The 26,179-nt window shown below is 50.3% G+C and overlaps 1 protein-coding gene across 1 annotated transcript in view; it reads right to left on the bottom strand.

Moving 5' to 3' along the window:
• Nucleotides 1-26,179, bottom strand: part of Mcf2l (MCF.2 cell line derived transforming sequence like) — a 143,993-nt gene that overhangs the window by 31,456 nt on the left and 86,358 nt on the right. Inside the window, exons 4-6 of the mRNA XM_028766296.1 lie at nucleotides 23,618-23,701; nucleotides 17,481-17,595; nucleotides 7,504-7,594 (exon numbers count right to left, since the gene is read on the bottom strand). Of these exons, the coding sequence (XP_028622129.1) occupies nucleotides 7,504-7,594; nucleotides 17,481-17,595; nucleotides 23,618-23,701 (290 nt within the window). The remainder of the gene's footprint in view (nucleotides 1-7,503; nucleotides 7,595-17,480; nucleotides 17,596-23,617; nucleotides 23,702-26,179) is intronic.

Genomic DNA, 26,179 nt, shown 5'->3' with positions numbered 1-26,179 from the left:
GAGGGAGCTATGAATAGGCAATGCCAGTTATCAGACTTTGTCCCTGATGCCTTGGGCAAGGATGAATATTCAGACTAAGAACAGAACACAGCCCTGCAAAGGCACAGCCGAGGACAGACTCTCTGGGCAATGTCACACAAGGGTTGTTAGTTTTGTCCTCCCTGTGAAATCGGACACCACTATTTAAGGAGCCACTGTTGCGGCAGGCAGCTTTCCTGAGGTGACAATGAGTCACCTTTCTCTAAACTACAATTAGCTTTGTCACCAGAGTCACACCTCCAAGAAGACTGGCTGTGTAGGAGGGATAATGCCTGAACCCTTAAAAGATAAACAGATCCCCCCCATTCCTACCAGGTACCGGACTCCCTCAGGTGAGGTTCCCCTTCCCATTTGTAGCTACTGTCTCTTCCGTTTATCAGCACTAGTTTCTGTTACGCTATTGAATTTCCATATTAAATAATTGTATAAGAATTAAGATGAACGGAAGCCATGTCTGGAGGTTGCACAAGGACATGCACCAGCTGCTGCTGTGAAACCAACAGCAGCAGAGTAAATATCCTCTGCTCTGGACTACACTGTTTGTGTTCAAAGCTGGGGAAGTCTCAGCTAAAACCCTCATTCCTAGAACACAGAAGTAGACGGATGAGAATTTGATATTGGTGTTTTGTAAAACACTCAGTAATTTTAACACAGACATAGACTGATGAGAATTTGATATTGGTGTTTTGTAAAACACTCAATAATTTTGAACTGTAAAATGGTAGTAGGTTTCTATCTAACATAATGTATCACTTATATTCTGAGTGGTCCATGAGGTGAGGTGCAAGTCTTCCTCAAGGCTCAGAGCTATGTGTGCCCGGCCTGTGTCCTGTGCTTTGTAAAGCAGCCGACACCGGGCCAACCTCTCTTGTCTGTTAGCATCCAACAAACAAAAGCTAATGTGAAAATGGCATTTGTTACTTCAGTGTTCACTAGCAAGAAAAGCCTAGATCTGAGTCTAAGGTGCCCTCCTGAGAGGCTAAATGCCGGCCGTGGAGCCTCTGAAGAGGCTTTGAGACAACAGCCACAGGTGCATGCATGAGACCAGTATTAATAAATCACAAAGTCTCTGGGGATGGAGATCTCAGGGTGGATCTGCACCACTACCCAGGTGTGCTCCCCACAGGGGACACAGAACACATCCCCACAAACTTGACATCAGTTAGACTCAGGAAAACAAACACATGGGGACTCTGCATGGTAAACTCGAGAGACTGCGTCGGCAGCTGGTAGGAAAATGGGACAATAGGACACTGTCAGAGAAGCAGCTGTCGTTCTTGTCCCCACCCACCTCAAGCAGGTGCTTGCCTGTTCTTTCTGCTCTGTGGAAGCTCCAGCTGGCTCTTGTCACATCTCCTCTATAGGGGGCAACATGACTACAAAACTCACTCTGGGAGCTGGAAGGCATTTTGGGCACTCTCTGGTCAGTTTATAACCTCTCTCCCTTACAGGGGTGATGGAGTCCACACTTGTCCTTCAGGCAGAGAACAAACAGTCACCTGATCATTGCTGGGCCTGCAGGTTATGTGGGAACTAGGAGGTGCAGATGGGGACCCAGCACCTGCCACAGGCCACTAGAGGAAACACCCATGAGACAACACCCAGTACACTCTTGGCTTGGGTAGGAGTTCAAGGATCCCTGTGGAAGCAAACAGGGGAGGAAGAATACTGAGGAATAGGCTGCTGGTTAGCCCAAAGCATCGCCACAGGTGACATGCTCGTCACAAACAGAAGAGCCATCATCTAGTGGAAAAGTCCAGGGATTTGACCTGATAGGACACAAGAGTGCCCAGTACCCACTATGGAGGTTTGCTGGGGTGGCTAGCTGAAGCTAGAGGCAAGGAAACCAAACCCAGGGTTTCTACAAAGCTCCTGGCTTCCAGCCTTCACAAGTATCAGTGTCACAAGACCTAAAGCAAAAGCTAAACGAGACATTGAGGTGGCATAACTGGCTGCTCTCTTCACTTGTCTCCGACTTTGGATTTTATCAGAAGATATAAGAAAGCTGTTTCATTAGTGTATCTTTAAGCTTACAATTACTCCTGCCATAGTCGGAACAATGTTAATACTATGTTGCCACTGTGGGTCTTGGCTTCACAACAGCCCAGCTTTATTTTCAGTGGGCTCATAGCCAAGAGCTGGAGGAAAACTTCCCACAGTGGTATAACCAGTTGTCAAGTGGGCTCAGCAAGCAAGTGTGTATGTGTGTGTGTCCATCCAGGTGAGTTACCATGTGTGTGTCACATTCGTATATGCGCTTTTGTGCATGTGTAGGTACATCTGTGTACATATGTGTATGCATGTGTGGGACTGTATACTCATATACATGTACCTGTATATGAGTGTATGTGGATCTGTGCATGTGTGTAAGTGTCCATGAGCCCATGTGTGTTCATGTACACCTTTACATTTGCCTGTATGCTTTCTTATGCACATGTAGGTGTTCATATCTCTGTATGCATGTGTCTTTATGTATATGTGTATGTGTGCCTCTGTGTATATGCACGCAGTGCATGTCTCTCACCTGTATATGTGTATGGGTACACACATGATGCATGTCTGTACACTTGTCTGTATGTGCATGCTTCTGTGTATACATGGGTCTGTATGTGTGCATGTTATCTGTGAGCAAGTTTCTCTGTGTATATGTGTACTTCTGTGTGGGAGGGTATATAAGTATGGTGGTGTGTCTGTCTGTGCACATGTGTGTGTGTGTGTGTGTATGTATACACAGACATATAGACACATGGGAAAAGTGTCATGGCAAGAACACATGGTAGTAAACTTGAACTATTTCAAAATAAAAAACTGGAAGAAAAGGTGCTGAACTGGTAAGAACTCTGCTTTACTTTGTAGCCTCGTGTTCCTGACTGCTGTGTGTCACTCCTCTCTGTGAGCGGGTACAGTCCTCTGCCATGTCCTTCCCTGCTGAGTATCTGTCTTGCTTTAAAGCAATGGAGTCTCCAGACCATGGCTCGACCCTCTCAAACTCTCAGCCAGAACAAACCTTTCTCCTAAACTGCTTCAGTGATTGTCAAGAGAAAAGCTACAGACCAGCTCCAGTGGACAGGAGCGGGCAGCCGAGGCACAGGTAAGAACTTTCTCTGACACTAAGACTGATAAGCATCATTAAGAAAGCGAACTTGATAAAGTGGGAAAGCTGACCTTTGGCTGGAGGGCAACTGTTTAAAAAGACACCCTTTAGGTTGTGCCCATATTCCTTCTTCAATACTCTATACAGACCATCCCTACCCAGTGGGGACCTCACTGTAGGAAGAGCTCAGGCTCTGGTGTTAGGAGGCCTAGGCTTGCTCCTCCAGAGCCATCCTGGCCTCTTGGGAGGTGAAACTGGAACACTTCACAGGAACAGTGAGCGTCGGGATGATGGTTATCAGGTAGTGGTCCCAGCCTTCCACACGACTCGCAGCTGCTCATCTGACCAGCCTGGGGTGCACACATCTCCACGTGAAGCCTGGCTGCCCACAAGGAGTACCAGGTGCCAAGTGGCTCCGCCCCATCATGGTGTCTCACTACTTGTCATCTCTACCCTTCTGGTCAGTCTGTAGACTACTTAGTAAGGGAGTTAACAACATGATGCTTTCCCTCTTAGTGATTTGACCACTGCCCAACTTCTGAGGTTCACTTACTGGCCTCTCTCTCTCTGGCCTGCACTTTGGCACAGTGCCCCAGGGGAAATTCATAGCACACCCTGCCTACCTCTCAGACACCTCTGCCTGGAAGTCCTCCAGTGCTGCCTCCCACTCTACCTCCATGACTCTCCTGACCTGTGGTGGTCACTTGATCTTTCAGCCCGTGACTGGAGCAGGACAGGAGTCAATGGGCAATGCTTCATGCAGCAAATGTGACAGCTGGCTGGATGACTTGCAAACCCAGGTCCCTCAGACACAAGTCTTATGCTGTTCCACACAGACTACATCATCCCCAGAGCAAAAAGAGTTCTACCCCTGGGCAGACTGAGCAGTACTTTAGATTCCATTTTCTTGGGGCTGAGGAGGTAGCTCAGTTAGAAAAGTATTTGCTGTGCATGTGCAGGGGAGTTCAATTCCTTCAGAACCCACATAAGAAGAAGGGTGTGGCGGTACATGGGATATCATCACCTGAGACCCCAGTACTGGGGAAGTACAAACAGGGAGTCCCTGGGACTTGCTAGCTGGCCAGTTTACCTGGATCAGAGCCTCAGGTTCAGCAAGAGACCTTGTCTCAAAGAATAAGGGAGAAAGTAACTGAAGAAGACACTAGACCTTGAAATAACGCGCTCTCTCTCTCTCTCTCTCTCTCTCTCTCTCTCTCTCACACACACACACACACACACACACACACACACATCTCTCACATACATGTACAAACACATCTCTCACATACATGTACACACACACACACACACACACACGCACACACACAATCTCCCTAAGTGAAACATGCCATGCCAAGGCACGGGTTTAGTTAGGACTAGGCTACCTCTGAGACTAGACATGTACATTCTATAATGATATCCTTGAATGTTAACACACCCACGGGACACACAGCCAGAAACATACACAGTATAGCAGGGATGGGGGGTTGTTGACAGAGAGCCTAGAAGTGTTTCCTCGGGTGTTTTATATCTCTGTGAGAATGGCTACTCAAAACTTTGAGCCAACTACTTGGTGAGGAGGTGCCTGGGCTCTCAGTGTTGGGCTGAGTGTCTCCGTCTTTGCTCAGTGATGAAGGCCAGCGCATGCTTGTCCAGAGATGAACACACACTTTTCTTCTGATGGAGGCACTGGAATTTTAGGGAGACTGGGTCTTTGGTTCCTTCAGTTCCTTATTTTTTTAAGCTCCAAGCAAAGCTGGAGGCATCAAAAAGGAAAAAGACCACCGCAAAGCAGGGAACGCCAACTCATGAGGCTGCACAGATGGCAGCTAAGAATAGCAGTCATCCCCAAGGCTTACATAAGTGTGGCTCAGCAGGAACCCTGGCAGCAGGAGGCAGAAGCCCCTTGGCCTCCTTGCCTGGTAGCACCCTGAGAGGGCCGATGTGGAGAGCCTCCTGGGGGCCTGGCTGGATGAAGCAGTCGTTTCCCTGAGACTACCTGAACTCAAAGCCCAGTGCATGTGGAGACCCAGGTCTGGGTGCCGTGCCCACAACAGGCTGCTTCTCGACACACTCTAAAGCCAGGATCCTGGAGGAAACATACTGGCCTGCCTCAACAGCTATGTGTACTGAGTGGGTAGGAACCGAATGGCCATCCCATTTCCAGACCCCAGGTATCGACCCCTGTCTATATGTCTATATGCTGTGCTTCCTTGCCAGGTGACCCTCAGAGGCTCAGGAGGAGGACAGTTGAGCCCCTTGAATGGTGTCTTATTTCTTAGTGTGCCATCCTTCCCTGGGGCTCAGCTATTGAGGCTGAGGCTGCTTCCCGCATCTCAGGAATAACTAAGACTGTACACCTCCTCCTGGAGACATGCTCAGCTCTTCCTCTCTCCTGCCCCCCCCCCCCACCGCCCTCTGTGCTGTACTCTCCCTCATACATGCAGCCTTCCCAGAGAGCCTTGTCAGGGGTTCTAGCTACATAGGAAGGTGGACCCACTCCTAGAACAGCAACAAACTGCCTTGTGACTTTGTCCCTACGCTGAGGGTGTCAGCAGCTTCCTGCAGGCTGCTGTGGCCCCCAGGGTCCCTGCATTGCACATCCAGCCTGGCTGCACACTCTTTTTCACTGTTTTCTTCATTTTCCCAGGCTTGCCCCAGGCCTGGCCTGTAGTACTTGCTTAGATTACCTGCTGGATTTGTGTGAAGATCATTGGTCATTTCTGGAGATCAAAGCAAATACATGACAATTTCGCTGGAATAAATGGTAGCTTCTGCTACTTCCTAGCTCTGGCAAATACTAAGAGTCATAGGAAAAACACTTCCTGTTTTACACTATAAGAACCAATGCAAGATAGGTGCGATAGTGTCGCCTACAGGGTGCACCTACAGCTCCAGTGTTTGGGAGGCTGGGACAGGCAGGCTGAGAGCCCTGACTGGACTCAACTGTAGAGTGAGACTCCAACTCAGAAGCAGGCAACAACAACAGAAAACAACGGGTGATGTAAAACTAATCAAAATTCTCTCCTTGCAGTCTCCGTGCTCACAAAGCAGTTTTATGGATGAGCCAGCTTGCTTCAGAAACCCACTTCGAAACCTTGTTCTAAGTTCATCTATATTCACACTTGACGAGAGGGGCCCAACATGCACCGGGGTGCGCAAGGCAGCACCAAAGCTTCCTGTGGGGCAGGTTCACCGGACTGCTTCAGTCTTAAAGCGGAATTTCTGTTTCCTGGGAAAATATCTTGTATTTGGAAACACATCTTCTAACCTGGGAGTGACTTACTAGATAAAACATAGACGGCTCAGAGAGTGAAGTGTTCTAGGACCCATAGGACCCACGTGTTAGAAGGGAAAAGTGAACTCGCACTGTTGTCCACTGACCTCTGCTACAGCACACAGGCTCCCCTAACAATAAATAAGTGTAATTTTACAAGGACACATGCACACTGCAAGCATGTGCACACACATGCACATTCACACTGTGATTGTCTCTCCAGATGTATGACCAGTGAGTACATGTGATATGTGTGTGAAGGAATCCTGTTCATGCTGGCCCCACGCAGCTGTACTCTGTGAAGACAGAAGCAAAACAGGAGCTGAGGAGAAGGGAGCCTAGGCTCTGAGGAGGTGTGAGCAAAAGTGGATGAAGAATTTGGCACCATGGGATCAGTTGCCCAGAGACCTTGGGAGCAGCTAAACAGTTGCTGCCCAGAGCCATGGTGCTAGTGGACACCCAAACTTTTGGGTCCTTCATGAAGCTGTGGGTGGCAGGTGGGGATGACAAGTGTGGGTGAACTCGTCTCGGAAGACGTGGCCCATATCAAGTCTGTAGGTGGGTGGAACAGCTGCGGAAACCGGATTTCTGCTGTCTTAGTCTTACTGCTCTGAAATAGCAACTGCAGGCTGAAACCGCCAGCAAGACCTGCAACTTTACTGTTGTGGCTGCAGGCGCTGCTGAAGGTCCCTGGAACTGAGGGTCTCTGCATGCTACAAGGGGGGAGGGGCTTGGTAACAAGGAACAACACATCTCAGGACTACGGTTAAACAGCCCAACATGAAGAGGAGAGAGATGCTTAGAAACGATTGGATTCAATATCCAACTTCTAGCCTGAAGTCCAGCGTGCTCAGAACCGTCTCTGCTCAAAACTTCCAAGCTGTTACTGAGAGGATCACAACAGACCCCTAAGAGTGACCACCTCAGGGGAAACATGCCCACAATTCAGGGGGCCCCTGTGGGCCTAGCATGGCTCAGCCTACCCCTGAGGTCTCCTGCTTGTCACCTCAATCCCCCACCTTCAACACAAACTAGAAAGAAAAGCAGCAAGCTGCCGCCCTCCAAGCATGTGTTGAGCCCCAGAGGTACTTACGGCTATTCGCAGGACTGACGCCTTCACAGAGGTCCATTTGTCCTGCCTTCGGTCTATGACCAAGATGAATCCAATGCCAGCATCTTGCAAACTGAAACAAGGAGAAACACTTGGAGTCAGCATGTGCTGGCAGCAAACCTGGCTTCCGTGGACACCAGCAACCCCACTGTCCCATGCCATCTCTATACTGCATGCCACGGTGCATGTCCGAGAGAGGTCTCAGCAGCACTGGGCTTCTGAAGGCCCAAGAGGCCCCACCCTGTAATTCCCAGGACTTTCTTCTATGTAAAGGAGAACAGATACTTTCAGTATGTTGTTTGTTCCTCGGCATCGATTCACAGATCAACAGAAGCCCCTCCTCCTGGGACAGACTGACATCCTACTGCACTGCAAGGGCCAAGCCTCTTCTTTTGGTGCACAGACGGCTGATCAAAACCATCAGAACAAGCGTGAGGACCCCCACGTCACGTTAGTCCTAGCATCTGAGGTCCTGTGTTCATCCACATTAAAAAATGGCTCCTGGTGACATCACAACTTTGGGTGAAAATCTCCAAGGCTTGTGAAGGCTCCCTGGTGTCTGTGGGGTGTGAGGCAGGAGCTTTCGCCCTCCGCAGCAGCAACATCTGTGGTAAAGGCAGGGCAGCATCGTGTAGTTGGTAGCATGCCCTCAGTCTCTCGGCTCAGCCTGGCAGCAGAAGCCTGAGTCACAGGGTGGAAGTGGGAGGTCTGCTTCTGTTGGGTAATTTCACATCCAAGCCAATTGTGCAATGCCAGCAGGCCCTGCTACCAGCCAATCCTCAGCAGAGAGGAACGAGACAGGCTGGTGGAGGCACCTCTCTGAATCCCTGATTTCTGAATCTATGAACGATTCTCAGCAAGCCATTTCTGCACTTAAGTGAAAGTCAGAATTCGACAGTGCACTATAAATTATGCAGCCAGCAAAGCTGCGTGCTGCATCTCCATTAGCCGACCATTCTGAGTCCTGGAAGATCTGTGACGGTGGTACCCAGAGCACACACCAGTGTGCTGCGTGCCATCCAGTACATAGGAGGACGAAGAGCTCCACATGTCCAGTGACATGCAGAATACTCCTGGGGACAGGTCCATGTACGGGTATGTTTTCTCTCACACAGCCTTCTGCTGCTGCTGGCTCAGCAGAATTGTAGCCCCACTCCCCTGCCCAGCTGGTTTCACTGGGCCAGTGTCTTACGAAGTGGAAACAGAATAGATCCCCGTTCTGCTCTGGCCTGGGCAATACGGGCACCTTACACCCTGAGGCAGTCGGGGCTGAGCCCCTTCTGAGATGCCCTACACAGGGCTTCACTGAATTTACCATGGTGCTTAATGGTTAGCAGGTGACTCTAACTGTCCTGGCCTGGCCATGTGGATCACAGCAAAGCCTAAAACCAGAGAGGGAGGAGCCAGCACTGTGGTGGCCACATGGAGCACAGACCCCTGACAGATTCCCCAGTGATGGACCAGGTTGCTGCAGTAGGTCCATCCCTCAAGGTTACAGGCTACTTCCTCGTGATGCATGAGATTTATGTACTGAAACCCTAAGACCATGGGACAGCTGTGCTAACTGGAACCCACATACTGCCTCCCTCCTAGCCTTCAGGGGAGTGCACCAGGTCTGTCTCTGTACCTCTGAGTTGGTCATGCGAGCCTGACCCTTCCTAGAGTGAAGAAGAAAAGAAGGCTCAGAATGCTGGGTTGTTCCATACACCTAGGCCTCAGCCCAAACGGTCTGACTGCATGCTGCCAGCCCCAAACCAGTGGTCTAAGGAACACCCACAAAGGGCCAACCTACAGGGCTTCCTAAGGGTGGCTACCGCCAAGGGGTGTGCATGAGGGGAGACGCTGCTCTTCTGGGACTCACTGTGACCACCTCTGGTTCTTTTTCTGCAAACATGGAAATAATAACAGCCTGCCGGGGCTGCTGTGAGCTATGTGCAAATCCAGTAAAACCGGAGACAGAGCAGCACCGCCTGACTCAGTTTCTCCCCTTCCCCTGGAGCAATTTCTATTATGGAGGAATCACAGCCTCTTTCTCCAACCATGGAATCTCTTCATGAGGGAGCTAGAGAGACAGCTGGTAGGTAAACTTGCTTGCCATGCGGTATGAAGGCCTGTGCTTGGATTCTAAGCCCTCACATAAGGAAAAAGCTGGCATGGCTGTCAGTGCACACTTGTAAGCTTAGAACTGGGAAGAGTGAGGTGGGGGATCCCTGGGGTTCACTGGTTAGCCAGCTGGGCCAAATTAGGGAGTTCCAGATTTGAGGAGAGACCCTGACACAAAAAATAAGGTGGAGTGTGATCGAGGGCAACACAGGATCTTGTCCTCTGACATGCACATGCACATACATGTTCATTTGCATCTGTACACACCTGGACATGAACAGATGCCCAATAATTCACATAGAATACACCCGTAAAGTTATCCCTTCACAATTCCACAACAGGCCTTAGACCTGAGACTCTAGCAAGCTGCTGAAGCCAGAATATTCTCTTCAGGGGAACACATTTCCACAATGTCACCCAGGGTCCTTGAGCCCACCCATCCTAGGCTAATTCAGAAGCCTGAGAGCCTATATCTAGCTTGCCATTCCGTGTGTGCATCTATGCAAATGCCCAAGAAAATGCAGACACTTGTTGGCCACACACAGGGACCACATTTTCCTCACCCCTCTATCCATGAAGCTCTGTCCCCAACACCCAGTGCCATGGGCATGGCCTTCACTCACTCATACCAAATGTCACACAAGTCCATTTGAGTGAAAAATATAGTGCATGAAATACTGTCTTACTGTATCTGTTGCTATGATGAAACACTATGACCAAGAGCAATTTCGGGAGGAAAGGGCTTATTTTGGCTTACATTTACTACTGTTCATCACTGAGGGAAGTCACATAGGAACCCAAACAGGGCAGGAACCTGGAGGCTGGAGCTGATGCAGAGGCCATGGAGGGGTGCTGCTTATTAGCTTCCTCCTTCTCATTATAGGTCTGTGTAAGAATGGCCACTAATAACCATGCAACACAGGCAACACTAGGTTGTCTTGAAATCTCCTCTGCCAACACCATTAATCCAAAAACTCTTCAACTTAGCCTCAGGCAGAGTTTTTGGACAAGGATAGAGATCAGCCACATTCTTTGCCAAAATACCACAAGAATTTGTTTATTAATATTCTCCTCTGGAACCTTTTGAGCTGAGTCATCATAATCTACATTGCTCTCAGTACCACTGCCTGCCACGCTCCTACCAGTACGGCCCATTAATCGCTTCTCAAAGCACTCAACTGTGATCCTAATCCAAAGTCCCAAAGTCCACATTCTGCCAACGAGCAGCATGGTCAGGCCTAGCACAGCAATACCCCACTCCTGGTACCAACGTCTCTCTTAGTCAGTGTTTTACTGCTGTGAAGAGACATCATGACCATAGCAACTCTTATAAAGGAAATCTCTTTTAATTGTGGCTGGCTTACAGGTTTAGTCCATTGTCAGCATCGCAGGCAGTCATGGTGTTGGAGAAGTGCCTGAGAGTTCTATATCTGGATCTACAGGCTGCAGGAAGACAGAGAGACACTAGGCCTGCCTTGAGCTTTTAAAACTTTTAAGACTTTTTTTCAAAGTCTTCCCCCATGATACACTTCACCCCCCAAGGCCACACCTAATCCTTTCAAATAGTTCTACTCTCCAATGACCAAGCATTCAAACCGAAGAGCCTGTGGAGACCACACGTAAGAATTAAAAACATACACTAGAGGGATGGGATCAGAGTGCAAGCTGTGTGTAGGTATGTTTCTGTGCACTATGTAAAGTTTATCCGTGTGTTATTCAAATGCTGATTTCTCTGCCCTCGTATCTTGTTTCAATCTGTGCACAACATCGTGATGCTTACGTCAGGAATCTCCCGTTTCAAGTTTATGTAAACAGTTCTCCCCATTTATTCTCTGCTATGTCGATAAGGCTGATTATCCAATGTCTGGGCAGAAGGGAGAACAGGGTGGGACTTCTGCCGGCCGGGGGAGGGGAGAGAAACAAGAGTAACACATTGAGCCATGAAGAGGGAAGAGACCCGACATCACAAGAGGTCAGTTGGAGCACGGAAGGCTCGAAATGCAAGTATCATGGGGTTTTGACTGGGAGGGAGCCAGGTTAGTTTAGGGGATTAAAACATATCAATTGACTGCCCAGGTTGTAAAGCCTTAAGCAAATCTTGGACTCTCTGTGTCATTGTTGGGGATTTTCGAGGATAAATAAAAACAGCTGCTGTACTAATTTATAGTATACATCTATACACATCTATATTAAAACCAGCATTTACAGCTGTGCTTCCGGATGGTCTGCCCACTATAGCTAGTTTACGGTTTGACAACTGAACCTGGGAAGGCATATGTGTTCTCATCCCACTGCCCGGCAGCCGACAGTCCGGGACACAGAGAACTCCTGGGGCAGGAGGTTCCATCATGATTCCATCCAGCTGGGGCCAGGCCCACTTTCTGGGTGAGGTCCTTCTGACTTTCTGTGTGGCTGTGGGCCAGGTATAGGACTAACAATGCCACAGTCCTGGACCAAGGCCTCATGGTGACTCTGAAGTGGGGCTCTATCTTGTTAAGGACAGAAAAGGATTTTTTTTTTTTTTTTTTTTTACCATTGTCACAGAGTCCAGAGGGTTGGACCTGCCACACTCGGTCACTAGGATACTATGGCTGCCTCCTAGGGTCATACTCACTGAGGAAATATTGGAATGAAGCAGCCTCCCTTTTCTCACCGTCACTGGCAGCCTCCAGTCCCAGAAGGCCACAGCCCTATCTTGTGCCCTTTCATTCCTGTTGCCAACATCTTCTCCCTCCTCCCAGCCAGGGGCAGGAAGAGAGGTCTCAGCTGAAGGTGGACCCATCCTCATGGTGTCTCTTGGCCTGCATTCTCTGCAGGCCGGGCACTGGAATTGGCCCTAGGAAGTGGTTTCCTTGGGCTCCTGCAGGGAGATGCCCTAGGCCTTGAGAGACAAAAGGTGAAGAACTGGAGGAGGCAGCATGTGAGAGCCTCAGATGTTCCTCAGCATCCAGGCACCAGCATTTAGAGAGACCCACTGTGGTCCCCAGCCCTAAAACATGCAAGGGGGCTTCCTGGGTGAGCACGTGAGCTAAATTTCAGTGTTACTTTATCCAAAAAAAAAAAAAAAAAAAAAAGGCCCAGAAGTCTCACAAAAGCTGTTTTAGGAGTTTGGAATTTGCTGGAACCTTCTCTGAGGCCATTGTTTTGAAGGCTTGAGGTCTGACAATACCATTCAGCAGAAAGAGCAATCACAGAATGACAGGGTCTGTCCTGCAACAGACATAAGTGCCCAGCTGATTCACATTCCCCAAAGACCTAGCTCAGCAGGGTCTTCCTGCCAGACCTAGCAGGGGCATCGGGAGGACCTACTTCATCCCGCATTGGTTTGGGGCAGCAGAGGTCAAATACTCCAAGCCCTGTGACATCAGTGAGGAGGGCCCCATAAGACTCATGCTATAGAACACTGTCCTCTGGGTGTGGCATGGTTGCTGTCCTCTTTAAACCAGAGCATCTGTGAGTACCCACAAGATCAGGCCTGCTAATCTCTCATAGATGGAGTGGGTGAGGGAGCACTGGGCTCTCACCTGAGATTCTAGGTACCATCTCCTACCTGCTTTCCTGTACACAATCCTGCTCCAGCCCCATACAGTTTTGGGGAGATGGTGCCTTTTCTGTGATGCTGCTGTTTGGGGGGTGACCCATGAACATGTAAGGAGCCTAGGCAATGCATGACTTTGAAAAGATGGACTTGGATGGACCTTTCTTGGCTTGTCATCGGTGTCATCTGCCCAGGAAAAGTTAACCCTGTAGCTCACATCAGTAGGTAAGTCATGGGTAACAGTAAACACTCAAGGGCCAGCAGTAAGAGTGAGCGGGTGTTGGGGCTGGGGTACAGCAGCCAGCACTCAGAACCCACAGCCTGAACCCATGGACACTGGCATCCCAGCAGTTAGTAGAGAGCTGGACATGGTGACATGTTCCCCTGTGGTGCCTGGATGAAGGGGACTGGCATGTGAGATCAGCAGAGGGGCTGGAGGCCTGGAGAGAGGAAGCTGGAGTGAGCCGACCAGAGGCCCAGGGCTCTCAGGGTAGGTTCACCACAGATGGTACCTCTCTTGCCAGTGAGACATGTCCTCACGATTTCTCAGAGTGTGTGAAATGTCTCGTCCTACCCACGTGCCACTGTCTTAGTGACACTGGTATTTAAAAGTAGGTCTTGGAGTACAGTGTATGAGATTTACAAACTAGTTATAAGGATGGAAGGGGTGGGGGTGGGGTTGTATGTGAAACCAGGGTCAGACAGAGGAGCCATGAGGCTCACAGTAAACCTGACTTGACAATAGTTTGACTAATGGTGCCCTCATGTGGTCAGCATGAAGCTGTACACTCAGGAGGGATCACTGACTGCCCTCTGGCCTCCTCCTCCCAGGTTCCCAGCCCTCACAGGCTGAAGCCACAGCTGACTGCCTAGAGAGCATAAAGGGACAGTTTGTGAGGACCCAGTAAGTGCACAAGGGCAGCTCCAGGACAATAAGGCCATATTCCCGAGGTTACCCATCTTCCCTGGGCTGCCTGGTTGGCTCTTGTGGGTTCAGGGTTTTTTTTTTGGGGGGGGGTTGTTTTGTTTTTTAAGCATTGGCCCAGGAGGCCTAGAGTCAGCCATCAGACTGACAGCTTTATTAGACTTTCCTGAAACACATGGGACCCGGTCCCTTCTGGGAAGGAACAGGGATGGGGCCACAGAAGTGGGTGGACCCCTCCCACCTGTGCTTATGCCTGGCTATATTACTTATGCCTGGCTATATTACTTATGCCTGACTCTGGGCAGATGCCCCCAGCCTCAAGACTCTCTGGGGCCCAGGGGCATGCTGTGGGCTGGTGGAGGGTAGAGGGGCTCAAACACTCTATGATCCAAGTACTCCTTCCTCTGGTGAAAAGGAAGACTAATGGAACCCACAGTTCAGCAGCAATTGGGCACAACTGGCCCTTCTATAAATATCTGAGAAGAGGAATCAGAGACCCTCTGTCAAAAATGGTGTGAATAAACCATCACAGCCATCTTAGCTTAGCAGTCTCTGCCCTCACTTTCCCTCGATCTCCTAGAACCCATGGTCTCCCCGAAAAGTTTCTGTGAGCTCTGCTGAGCTCCTCAAGACCTAAATCCATCTGTGCTCAGAACGAGGGCTCATCACACCTCACAAAGAACGTGTGCATGTGCACGTGTACACATGTGTGTGTGGTGTATGTGTGTGTGTGTGTGTGTGTGTGTAGTGGGGGAGCCACCACTCAGTGTCTCCATTGTGGCTTCAGGGTACTTGTTAGTGTCCTCCCTGAGGGCTGCCTGAGGCAGCCAAGACCTCTCTCCTCAGGCACCCTTCTTCCCTGGAACTAGAATTTTAACAAGTAGTATTCTGACACACTGGCTCCCTCTTAGCCATTGCCAACTCCCTGAACAGCAGCTGACTGTACCGTGTGACAGGGTTGAGGAAGGGCCTGGGGAAGGCCACTCAGAGCCACTATTTGTGCCTCCTCGAGCTTCCTCATGGTACAATGGCACAGCCTCTAGCAGGGTGATGGCAGCTGTTCTTCCTCTTGGACAAAAGACCAGGACAGCCACTGCCCTTGTCCCTGAATGAGAGGCATGCGCTGTTAACACGACATGAGTCACAGGATGCAGCTGCCCACTACAGTAGCCCCTAGCCCCGTGCGGGCAGAAACAAGTACTTTGTTTTCTTTGATTTTAAATTTACATGGCCACACATGGTCAGTGACTATCACACTGGATGACAGTGACAGAGAAAGATAACTAGCGAGCAATGAAGAGGAAGTGGCCTCTGGTGGGGTTAGGAGAATGTGACACAGAAGGACAGGGCGGGACCTCATGAGAAGCTCCCCACAGTGAGTCTTCAAGGGCAGAAGTTGCAGGGACTCCGGGGAGCTTCAGAGGCTCCCGTGCTCAAAGCGCTGGACTTCACAAATGAAATGCTTCTGTGGAAGCTGAGGTCTGGAGTAGTCTGTGAGAGCCCTGGGACGGGATGGTGGGCTTGTCCACGCGAGCGTCCCTTCCCTCTGCAGTCCTCTTGTCCTGGTCCAAGTTGGTAGAGGGGGCTGACCTCCCCCTGGAAGGCACATACAGTGACCATCCAGGTAAGTGTTGTTACAGACAACAGCAGGGGGCAGCAGGAGGATGTCCTGGATAGTTGTTTGTCAACTTGACATGAGCTAGAGTCATCTGGAACGAGGGACTCTCGGCTGAGAAAATGCCCAGTAAGAAGATGAGATCTGCTGTAGGGAAGCCTGCAGGGCTTTTTCTTAATTAGTGATTGATGGAGGAGGGCCCAGGTCATTGTGGGTGGGGCCATCCCTGGGCTGGTGGTCCTGGATTCTATAAGAAAGCAGGCTAAGTGAGCCAGTAAGCAGCACCCCTCCATGGCCTCTGTGTCCGCTCCTGCCTCTGGGTTCCTGTCCTGATTTCCTTCGATGACTTCACAGTGCTGTGAAATGTAAGTCAAGAACGCTTTCCTCCCCAAGTTGCTTTTGGTCATGTTGTTTCATGATAGCAACAGTCACCCTAAGTAAGACAGAGGAGCAGTCTCTGGATACTGAGACTCAAGGGAGACCCGGGTAAACATTTAGGAACTGTCATCAACAGGGAACAGAACATGAAAACCTACTAATCTAGTAACTGACCTTCATTACAGCAGGGCCCCAACCAAGAGCACAGTACTGACCTAGAAACCCATGAACCATTTACACCCGCAGGACCTGGTGGTCCCCTGCTCCACAGGGCCAGCTTGGGCTCACCCCTACTTCCTGGCTCGGTCCTACAACTCTTTGCACAGTAGATCTTCTTCCCCTTCTGGGGACATACTCCTCCCCTGTTCCACCCATCATCAGCCCCACCCACCAACTCCCACCAACTCCTAGCCAGGTCTTCCGGCATCAGCCTAGCCAGGTCTTCCGGCATCAGACATAGAGTGCCACCTCTCCTTGGATGTCTGAGTGAGTCTCAGATGAAACACGGCCACTTCTCTAGCCTCTCCCTCAGCTCTATGACAGACTGAAGACAAGCAGCTCTCTAGGAATCCTCCAGTTCCTGTCTCAGGTTGAGACAGCTGAGACATTCAGCCTCATGAGCCAAACAGTTATCAGGTTCTGGGCCTCTCCAACATGAGGCAGCCACTATTAGACTACCTGGATTGCAGTGTGTTAACCAATCAAATGAGTCTTCTTTAATATATACTCATGGGTTCTGGTCCTCGAGGGAATTGTGACTAATACCAAGGACGTAGAAGTGGCTGTGGCTACTTCTGCTCTCTTGGCTTCCAGCAGCCACCTCAGGGGACTTCCTTGGAATCAATGACCAGATTAGAATGGTAGCCAGGCTCTGGGATAAACTGAGTCTCAGCTGTAAACAGTCTTCTTCCATAGTCATGACCACATGGCACCCTTCCCAGGGATGGAAAGACTCACTCACCAGAATGGACAATGACTAGTGACTTTTTTTTTGTTTTTTGTTTTGTTTTGTTTGTTTTTTTGAGACAGGGTTTCTCTGTGTAGCCCTGGATGTCCTGGAACTCACTCGGTAGACCAGGCTGGCCTCAAACTCAGAAATCCGCCTGCGTCTGCCTCCCAAGTGCTGGGATTAAAGGCATGCACCACCACCGCCCGGCTGACTAGTGACATTTTAAAAGATAAAAGTGACTATATTTTGTTTTCTTGAAACAGGTGTCACTAGTAGCTCATGCTGGACTTGAACTTGGGATTAAGGGCTGGGATCACTGCAGTGCCCAGTAGTCCGTGGGAGCCTAGGACCTGTAACAGTGGGCTCTGAGCTGTCAACACGTTCCCCAGAACCCTGGGGTCTCAATCAAGCAGAAAATCCCACAGAGCCCCTCCGGCTTCAGCAGCCCTACCTGGGGATGCTGGTGAGGTAGGTCATGACATTCTGGAACTCCTTGTCTGGGATCTCGCTGAAGGCTGGGTAGTCAGGGAAGGTGATGACTGGGCTTCCGTCCTGTCCCCGCCCACCTGAGGAGGAAAAGGGGCAGATGTTCAGAAGAGCCTCAGCATCCTGGCTGTCTCTAACAAGCCACAGAAACTTCTTGGACACCGGGTGTTTCAACTGACCCTCATCCAAGAAGCATTGTAGCAAATGGAGAGCGTCAGAGAAAACCACAGCTGGACACATGCAGGTCAAGGGACTGTGGGCACCCAGCCCTCAGTGGATACGTTTACATCATGCCTCCTGCATCTATGGCTCAGGGAGCTTCACAGGAGTGGGGGTGGAAGGATTTTAAGAGCTAGGAAGGGCTGGAGAGATGGCTCAGTTGTTAAGAGCACCGACTGCTCTTCCAGAGGTCCTGAGTTCAATTCCCAGCAACCACATGGTGGCTCACAACCATCTATAATGGGGTCCGATTCCCTCTTCTAGTGTGTCTGAAGAGAACAATGGTGGTATACTCATATGCATAAAATAAATAAATAAATCTTTAAAAAAAAAGAGCTAGGAAACTAGGAATTCTTTTCTTCTGTGAAACAGTTTTCTCCTAGAAATGGCTGCATAAACAAGACCGGAAGCACAGCAATACCTATGGACATGCTGACATGAGGGAGGGGAGATTTCTTGGGGTCTCAGCCCCAGACAAAGAAGCATAGGCAACTCATGACTGCCAGGAGAAGGAGAGGTAGTCTTGCCCAGGGATGAGCCCCTTATTGCTTGCCCAGTGCAGAGTGGTCAGCCTTGAACCAAATACACAGAGCCGGGCTCGTCGGGTTCCCTGTATGTAAATGTGTGTACACACACATGTATGTACACACACACATATGTGACAGATACAATCAAACGGAAGAGGCTATCAACTTGAGACCAGAAAAGAAACACAGGTCCACGGGGTGGGAGAACACTAGAGAGGGAATGTCAGGGTACAAGTGATCTGAAGGGGGAATGAGAAAAATGGGGAGGGCTAGGGAGGGGGAGATACAGATAGGTGAGGAGTGAGGAGGGGAGAACAACAATAAGGACGGCTGAACCGCCACAAGGAAAGAACGTGCCCTCCCCCCTGTGTGTGTGTGTGTGTGTGTGTGTGTATGAGAGAGAGAGAGAGAGTGTGTGAGTGTGTGTGAGTGTGTGTGTGAGAGTGTGTGTGTGAGAGTGTGTGTGTGAGTGTGCATGTGTGAGTGTGTGTATGTGTGTGTGTGAGAGAGTGTGTGTGTGTGTGTGTGAGAGTGTGTGTGTGTGAGTGTGTGTATGTGTGTGTGTGTGTTCAATGAAATCTTCCCATTGGTCTGACAATGCCCCCCAAAGCGCCACAGATCTAACAGAACACCAACACTAGGCACGGAAAGCTCCCTTTTGAGCTGTTGGTCAGGGTTGTCCAAGAGGCTCCCATAACACTGTAAACTACTGCTGCTGCGTTTGGCTGCCCCCTAGGCGGAAGGTAAGCTCCTATTATGGGGATACCATGTTCTTCACAGGAGCCCAGAGGACTTGAGCTGGGTATGACCTGAAGCTTTCTCCCTGAAGACTAGCTTTCACGGAACCGCAGATGTCATGTACGTTTACAAGGGGAGTTCTACTCAGATGTGATGCCTGCGAACCATAGCAAAGACCAACATGGCACCACCATACATAAACGTAGGGGTATGGCAGCGGCGTGCACAGCTGGGGTAACCAACAGCTCTCTGATTGGATGCCGGCTCACTTAACAAGAGGGAAACCGTGCTGATACTGAAACACTAGCCAACAGCCTGGGGCTGGTTAGCCATGGACCTTGGAGGAGAGCCTTCAACTACCATTTACTAAGCAAGCACAGTTCCTAATCACATTCTAAACATTTATCCTTATGCCCACAAATAATATAGTTCTCATCCTTCATCAAAGAAACGTCTATTTACAACAGACAGAATTACAGAAGACCACAACTGAGCAAAACGAAGAGACCAAGAGATAGTGTGGAGCCCAGTCCCAGCTGACACACCTACAACACAACTCCTTACTTAAGGCCAGGGATCACTGTCAGAGGGGGCAGAGGGATTGTAATAGCCAGAAAAAAACCAGGGATCTCTATGTGTCTCCTAGAAATGTCAAAAAGACTACACCCATGAAGTTTCATCAACATGGCCTGAACAATGATGATACCAACGGACATGCTAACACGAAGGGGGCAGGGAGATTATGGAGCCTCAACCTAGACAGAGCACTATAGGCAACTAGGGGACACTGAGAGTGGGAGGAACCATCTTCTTCAGGACAGAGCCCCCACCTGACTGTCTAATACCAAACAGTCACCCTTGAGATCATATACATACATGTAACATTATACAGACTGAGAAGCTGCATTTATATATACAGACTGAGAAGCTGCATTTATAAATTTAGGAACACACACACACACACACACACACATTTGTAACAGCAACTCAGGAAAAAGACACCATGAATTTGAGAGAAAACTAGGAAATTTGAAAGAGGGAAGTGCATGAGAAGGGGCAGAGGGGGTAAAGGGGAGGGGATAATGGTAGAAGTATATAACAAACTAATTATAAAGATATAAAATTTCACAAAAGGATGAAAGTATCAGAAGGTATCCCCTTGAAGCTGGATATTCATTTAGAAAACCAGGGGACCCCAAATTGACATAAAGCCTTTGTGAGTACAAAGGGTGTTTTACACTGACTTAATAGTTTCACAGGTATTATTAGGGTTTGTGTCTCTTTGGTGTGTTAAAACAAAACAGCATCAACTCGTAGCTTACAAACAACAGAAGTTCCTTCTCGCAGCTTTGCGGGATGGACCTCTTGGGTCAGGGCATCGGCAGCCTCAGTGTTTGATATAAGGGTGCTCCTGCTTGATGCACCATTATGTCATGGAGCCTGTCTCCTGACACCACCTCATGAGGGGTTGGGCCTCAACATGTGGATGTGGGGGGACACTCATTCAGGCCAAAGCAGCTACTGGGTATCTCAGACAACGCATGACTGTGGACCCCTGAAGAGCTATCCAGAAGCTGGTGGGTGTGACTGCTTCTCAGCCTCCAGGAGTTGTGTTGGCTACTGCTATCTGATGTTCGCTGGGCACTCAGGGCTCCCAGGCAGCTGTCCAGGTCTGTTTCTCTCTAGGGTGATTCTCAAGAGCAGAGACTGCCCCAGGCTGACTGTGGAGTCAGAAGCAGGTGATGCCCTGAAGGTCTGAGGAGCCTGCTCCGAACTCAGCCATTAAATGGAGAGGGTGTTTTAGGTACCAGCGACATTCCACAGGGTATGGGGTAGCCCTGTTTTGGAGAGAACTTCAAACCAGCTGTAATTCTGACATTAAAGCTGCCATGGGGGACACGAGACTGTAAACACTGGCAAATGGAAGTGACAGCTGAGGGAAGGCCATGAAGCCCAAGGGGCCCCAGAAACTATGGGCCAGCTGCATGGCTGCTCTGTCGGGTACAGTGGGCAGTGTGAGACGCCCTCAGCCTTCCGTCTCTGCACATTCAGTTGGGGCGTTAGAGGAGCAGTCCTGCCTAGACTAGGGGGTCTCAGGCAGGTGAGTGTCTCTGATTAAAGCATTTTCATCTCAACGGAGCTTGCTAAGTGTCATGAGGAATGGCCACATCATGGGGTCAAGGGAAAGGCCTGGTAGGTAACTCTTGTGAAGACTGTGGATTTATGTGGTGAAGAATGAGTACTCGGCCAGCCCAAATTTCATCTACAGCAGAGGAGAGAGTAAAGTATCCAGTCCTGTACCACTCGGCCCTGAAGCTCTTAGCTGACAGTGATTTATCTTACAGTCCACTGTATTCATAAAACCCCCTAACTGTGCAGTAGATTGGGGGGCAGGCTAGGATTGGCTGTGCGTATGGAGCTGTGCCCTCCAGAGGATGGAAGTGGAGAGGCAGGAGAACGGGGTTGTCCATGGCTCAGGGGCAGTAAGAACGCAGATCCTTAGGTAAGGCACCAGAGTGTCCCAGTGACTGCGGCGTGGGAACAAGGGAAGGATGGAGACGCCTGCTGAAATGTCTCAGGCGTGTCTCCATGAACAGTGACACCAGCGCAGAGAGTGGTTTGTAGAATAGTGGTAGACATTCAAGTTTCACGGACTTGAACACTTCAGAGCAGATGCTCACACTTGGTCACGAAGAACACCTCCACTTATCAGCTCACAGCTGCCCAGCGCCGCTCAGCAGGCCCTCCAAGTCTCAGGGGCTGAGTGCTGTCTGTGGGCTGCGTCTCACATGAGCTGGCACCTCTCCCAGGCCTCTTGCAGGTTACAGAGGAGTGTAGCTCCTCCTGGATCTGCTGGACACCAGCGGGGGCTGCTGTTGACTCCTAGGCCCAAGATGCAAACTCATCCTCACCCCTCACCCCTCACCCCTACACCTCTGCACCTCTGCAGTTGGACAGAGAATCTCAGATTCTCAGGTAGATGAAGCCAGTTTCTGCAGCCTCAGCAGATGCGGCCAAAGTTCAGTCAGGGTCCTTAGCTGATGGAGACCTGACCTTCACTTCATCAACTAAGTAGCCTGGAGTTCCCAGGTTGATGTTAGACCATGGAGAGGTGAACATGCAATGGGGCTGCCAGGATCTTACCCTTGAGTACCCTAGGCCCCCATATAGGGACATATGGGCAGCTCATAGTTTAAGGTCAAGGCCAGGGACCCAAGGCTGGGGCATATCTAAGCCTGGAGCCTTGCTCATCCTGACAGGTAGGGAGAAGCTGAGGAGGGGAGGCAGACACTGTGGCATTTTCACAAGCTTTCTCTGAGCTTGCCCTTCCATGGTGTCTCATCCCTTCTACTGTCCTCTCAGGAACCTTGGGGAGACCTGTCCCCCCCAACGGGACTGCCTCATCAGCAGAACACCTCAGAGGTTCCACTTTCCTGCTCACCTCATATGGCTAGAATTGTTCTAAGTCAGTGATATTACTCCCCACAGAATATTTCAACTCTACCCCTGTCCAATATCTCAAAGCTCCCTAGAATCTACGTGACTGGAGTATGTTGTATCTTGGCCACAGGCCTGGTCAACGAATACAGGCTGGGAAGACCAGAGAAGACTCCAAGGGGTGGGATGCCCTGGAGTCACGGATATGGATGGAGTTTCTCCTTATATGGCTAAGTGATGGGGGTGTTCCAGGCTGGCTAGAGGGGGACACCCTGAGCTGACCTGAGATCTGGAGGAAGGCTCATTGGTCTTGACAAACAGACACATCTAGCTCAGCTCATGAGTGTTGTCACAAGGCTAGAAACACACCACCTGCAGCAAGGTGGGACAGCCATGACCCTCAGCCTTCAGCTTGGTCAGGCTCAAGGCTGTTGCTTCTGAGGTGGAGCTTGAACAACAGCAGTACCAAGGGAGGTGCCTGGTGAGATATCCCACAGCCATGATCACAGGAGGCACCAATGGCAGTGGGACTGGCATCCACCCATGCACGGAGGGCCAAGTTTCTGGAATCCTAGATCAGGAGCACCCAGCTCACCCATCTCCAGATCCTGACAGGCCCACAGTAGCCTGAGGGCCATGGCTGGGATTTGAGTGTCTCTTAAGTCTTCCTGTGCTGGAGTTTAATCTGGGAGGTTCTGTGAGGCAGAACTAATCCAACTGTGGTACCCAGAGGGAAGTCTTGGGAAAGTGATTAGCGTTAATCATCAGGCAGGTGGCCCTTTGATTGGGTCTTTGTAGCTTTATAAAGAGACTTGAGGACACAGACACACATAAACATGTCTGAGCACACTCATATGTACCCCACCTTTCGCTGTATGATAGCCTGCATGGCCTCGGATTTTGACAGCAAGGAGATCACCCTTGGATACTTCTCTCAGGCTTGGACTTTTATAGCTGTAAGCTAAATAAACCTCTTTTCTCAACCACTCACCTGATCTGGGACACTGCAGTGTAGATGACAGAACAGAAATGAGGGTGCAGACATGACCCTGCCCCCTCCTCCCCATGGCCAGGCACTTCACGAAGGGCGCCGAAACAGCCACTGATACAGAGTGGGGTGTAGCCCCGGTGACTGGCTATGCCCTTGCTGTACCCTTCAGCCCTGGCTTCCGGAACTCACCAGACAGGTAAGCAAAGCGCTTCTTCAGCTGCTCCTGGATGTCAGCGGCACAGAGCGGGACGATGTCCTGGTGCATGATTTCATCTGCAGGAAGAGCAGACATACTGTCACTGGGAGGAACCCTGGCCTCACACCCACTGGGGCTCTGGGAACAGCCCTCGGGAGCCTCTGGAACGAGCTACAGACTACCTAGGGAGCTGTGGTCACGTGTCTGGAAAAAAGGCATTTCAGTTTCCAATAAGCAGAGCAAGCCTTTGTTTCTCATAGCACAAAGTGATTCGCCATCAATTTTTAAAAATATGTATAAGAGCCAGAGGAGGAAAGAAGGGAAGAAGGAGAGAATGGAGGGAGGAAGTGCTAGAAGGAGGGAGAAAAAAGGGAGGGAGAGAAGGAGGGAGGGTGAGAGAGACACGCGCCAAGGGAGGAGGCAGGACCTGACTCACAGGTAGGGTGCCTCCTCCCCCTGCTTTGGCAGAGGTGCAGGTTCCTCAGGCTCTCACCTGCTGCCTATAGATGGCTTCCTGGCTAACAGAGGCATCTGCCATCATCACAGACCTAAAGCCACCACAAATCCCCAGATGTTCAGGGCCCTGTGCCTGCCGTGATCCTACCATTCACCTGATGCCTGGGGTAGGCACCAGGAACAGGACTGAGGCCTGGCTGCACGCTGGTGGCTCTGCCCCGACGTTCACTGTAGGCTATAGATTAACATGGGGACAGACAGGCAGTGTCTCAGCTAATCCCAAGATGGCATCGACAGGAAAGAGCACTAGGACTCTCAGGGGGAAGTCAACCCAACAGGTGAAATGTGGCGGTCCTTACCACAAGTCAGGGCAGTGCTGACAGTCCTGGACACTCAGTGTCCATAAGACCCATGACTCACACTGATCACAAGTAGACTCAAAGGTAAGTCCTGTCCCTGAAGACCCAGGTCACAAGAGGCCTGAGAAAGTGGGTCATGGTGACACTGTTATCTGAAAGCTCCCAGGGAGCCAGCAGATATCACCTGTACAACGCCGACCTTAAATCCTGCTCTTTGGTGATACAAATGCCTGCTGGCAAAGCTTGTGATACTGAATACACGGGGCCCCACACTGTCATGGGACAAAGAGGTGGTGGGAATATCATGTCTGTTGGAGCCTTCGGGAGCACAGCAGTGCCACACGAGGAGAGAGCAGGGAACAGCTACTGCCATTCGTCACACTGTAAACACCAGGTTGGTCTCACATGTGAGCTCAACACGCACACCCCAACATCATTCAGACTTCTTGGCAATGCTAATTCCTTTGTGGGGTGTGCAGGGCCAGAAAGAGTCACCTAACAAGACTGATATATTTTTAAATTCTGGGGAAATGGTTTAGTGCTTGTATGCACTGTCACTGTGGGGGGTGACACGCATGACTGGTGGCTCATCCTGTTGCCCATCTCAGGCGGCGTTAGCTAGAGCAGAAGGTGGAAGGCCAGGAAGGCTGCTCTCAAACCTGAATCTGACTTAAGGAGAAACATATAGTGGGAGCTGAGAGACTTTCGGAACGTTTGAGAAATCTGGGGGCTACCAGGAAGTTTGTGGGTGTCACCTTACACTGTTGATTTCTCCACAGCTGAGAATGGTCCATACAATGGTCCTCCCAAGCCAGTGATGAGTTGAGCCCTGAGCAGGTCAAAGCTCCCTGGGACTTTGCCACGACTCTGGGGACAAAAGGACCATAGACCTACACTTTTAAACTTCTAGGGTGCACCTGTTCCCAAGGAAATAAAATCCCAGCATCATGGCCCTTGATGGAAACATTTCTACAGAGTCCTCAGACTAGATTCCATATGTTTGTAAATGATATTGTCTTCTTGGGTGACACATTCCTGGGTGGTCAGGCTCCAAAGGTTGTGAACTCACTCTACCTCACAGGCTCTGTTCATGCCTTGACCACCTGATAGAGCTGTTTCCATGGACAGGGATAGGTTGACACAGGGCTGAGTTCCACTTGGGTGTTACCCAGAGGCCTCCTGGGTCACCTCTCTCCAGGAACTGGCTTCAGAGTATTTGAGTTCCTCAGACAGGAGGTATGTCCAGCCTGGGCCTCACCACAGCCACACCATGAGGGGAGACCGATCTGTGAGGAGTCCAACTGCCAGAGTTCCGATGAGACCATCTCGAAGTATTTCTGTCCCTGCCTGAGCAAGGCCTTGGCCCTCACCCCATGAGCTATCACACACCCATCACCCATAGTTGCAGAGGCCACGGTACCTGGGCTTCAGCCTCCTTCAAGCTCATACGAGCAAATATCTGGGCTGGGACAACAGGTCAGAGGTTAGGTACTTGCCTTGAAAACACAAGGATCAGAGTCCAATCTCCAGAACCCATGTAAAAAGAAGGCAGGAGTGTTGCTGTGCCCTTGCAAACCTAGCACTGGGATGCAGACAGACTGGTCCATGGGCCTTACTGATCGGCCAGGCTGACATACTTGGCAAGTCCAGGCTAGTGAAATGCTCTCAAAACAACCAACCAAAAGAGGTGGATGGCACCTGAGGAACCCCAGGTGAGGTCCGCTGGTCCCCACAGGTGCA

Source organism: Grammomys surdaster, unplaced genomic scaffold (genome assembly GCF_004785775.1).
Source record: "Grammomys surdaster isolate TR1022 unplaced genomic scaffold, NIH_TR_1.0 167, whole genome shotgun sequence".
NCBI lineage: Eukaryota > Metazoa > Chordata > Mammalia > Rodentia > Muridae > Grammomys > Grammomys surdaster.
Note: the sequence above shows the minus strand (reverse complement) of the source record. Positions and strands in the feature narration are given on the sequence as shown.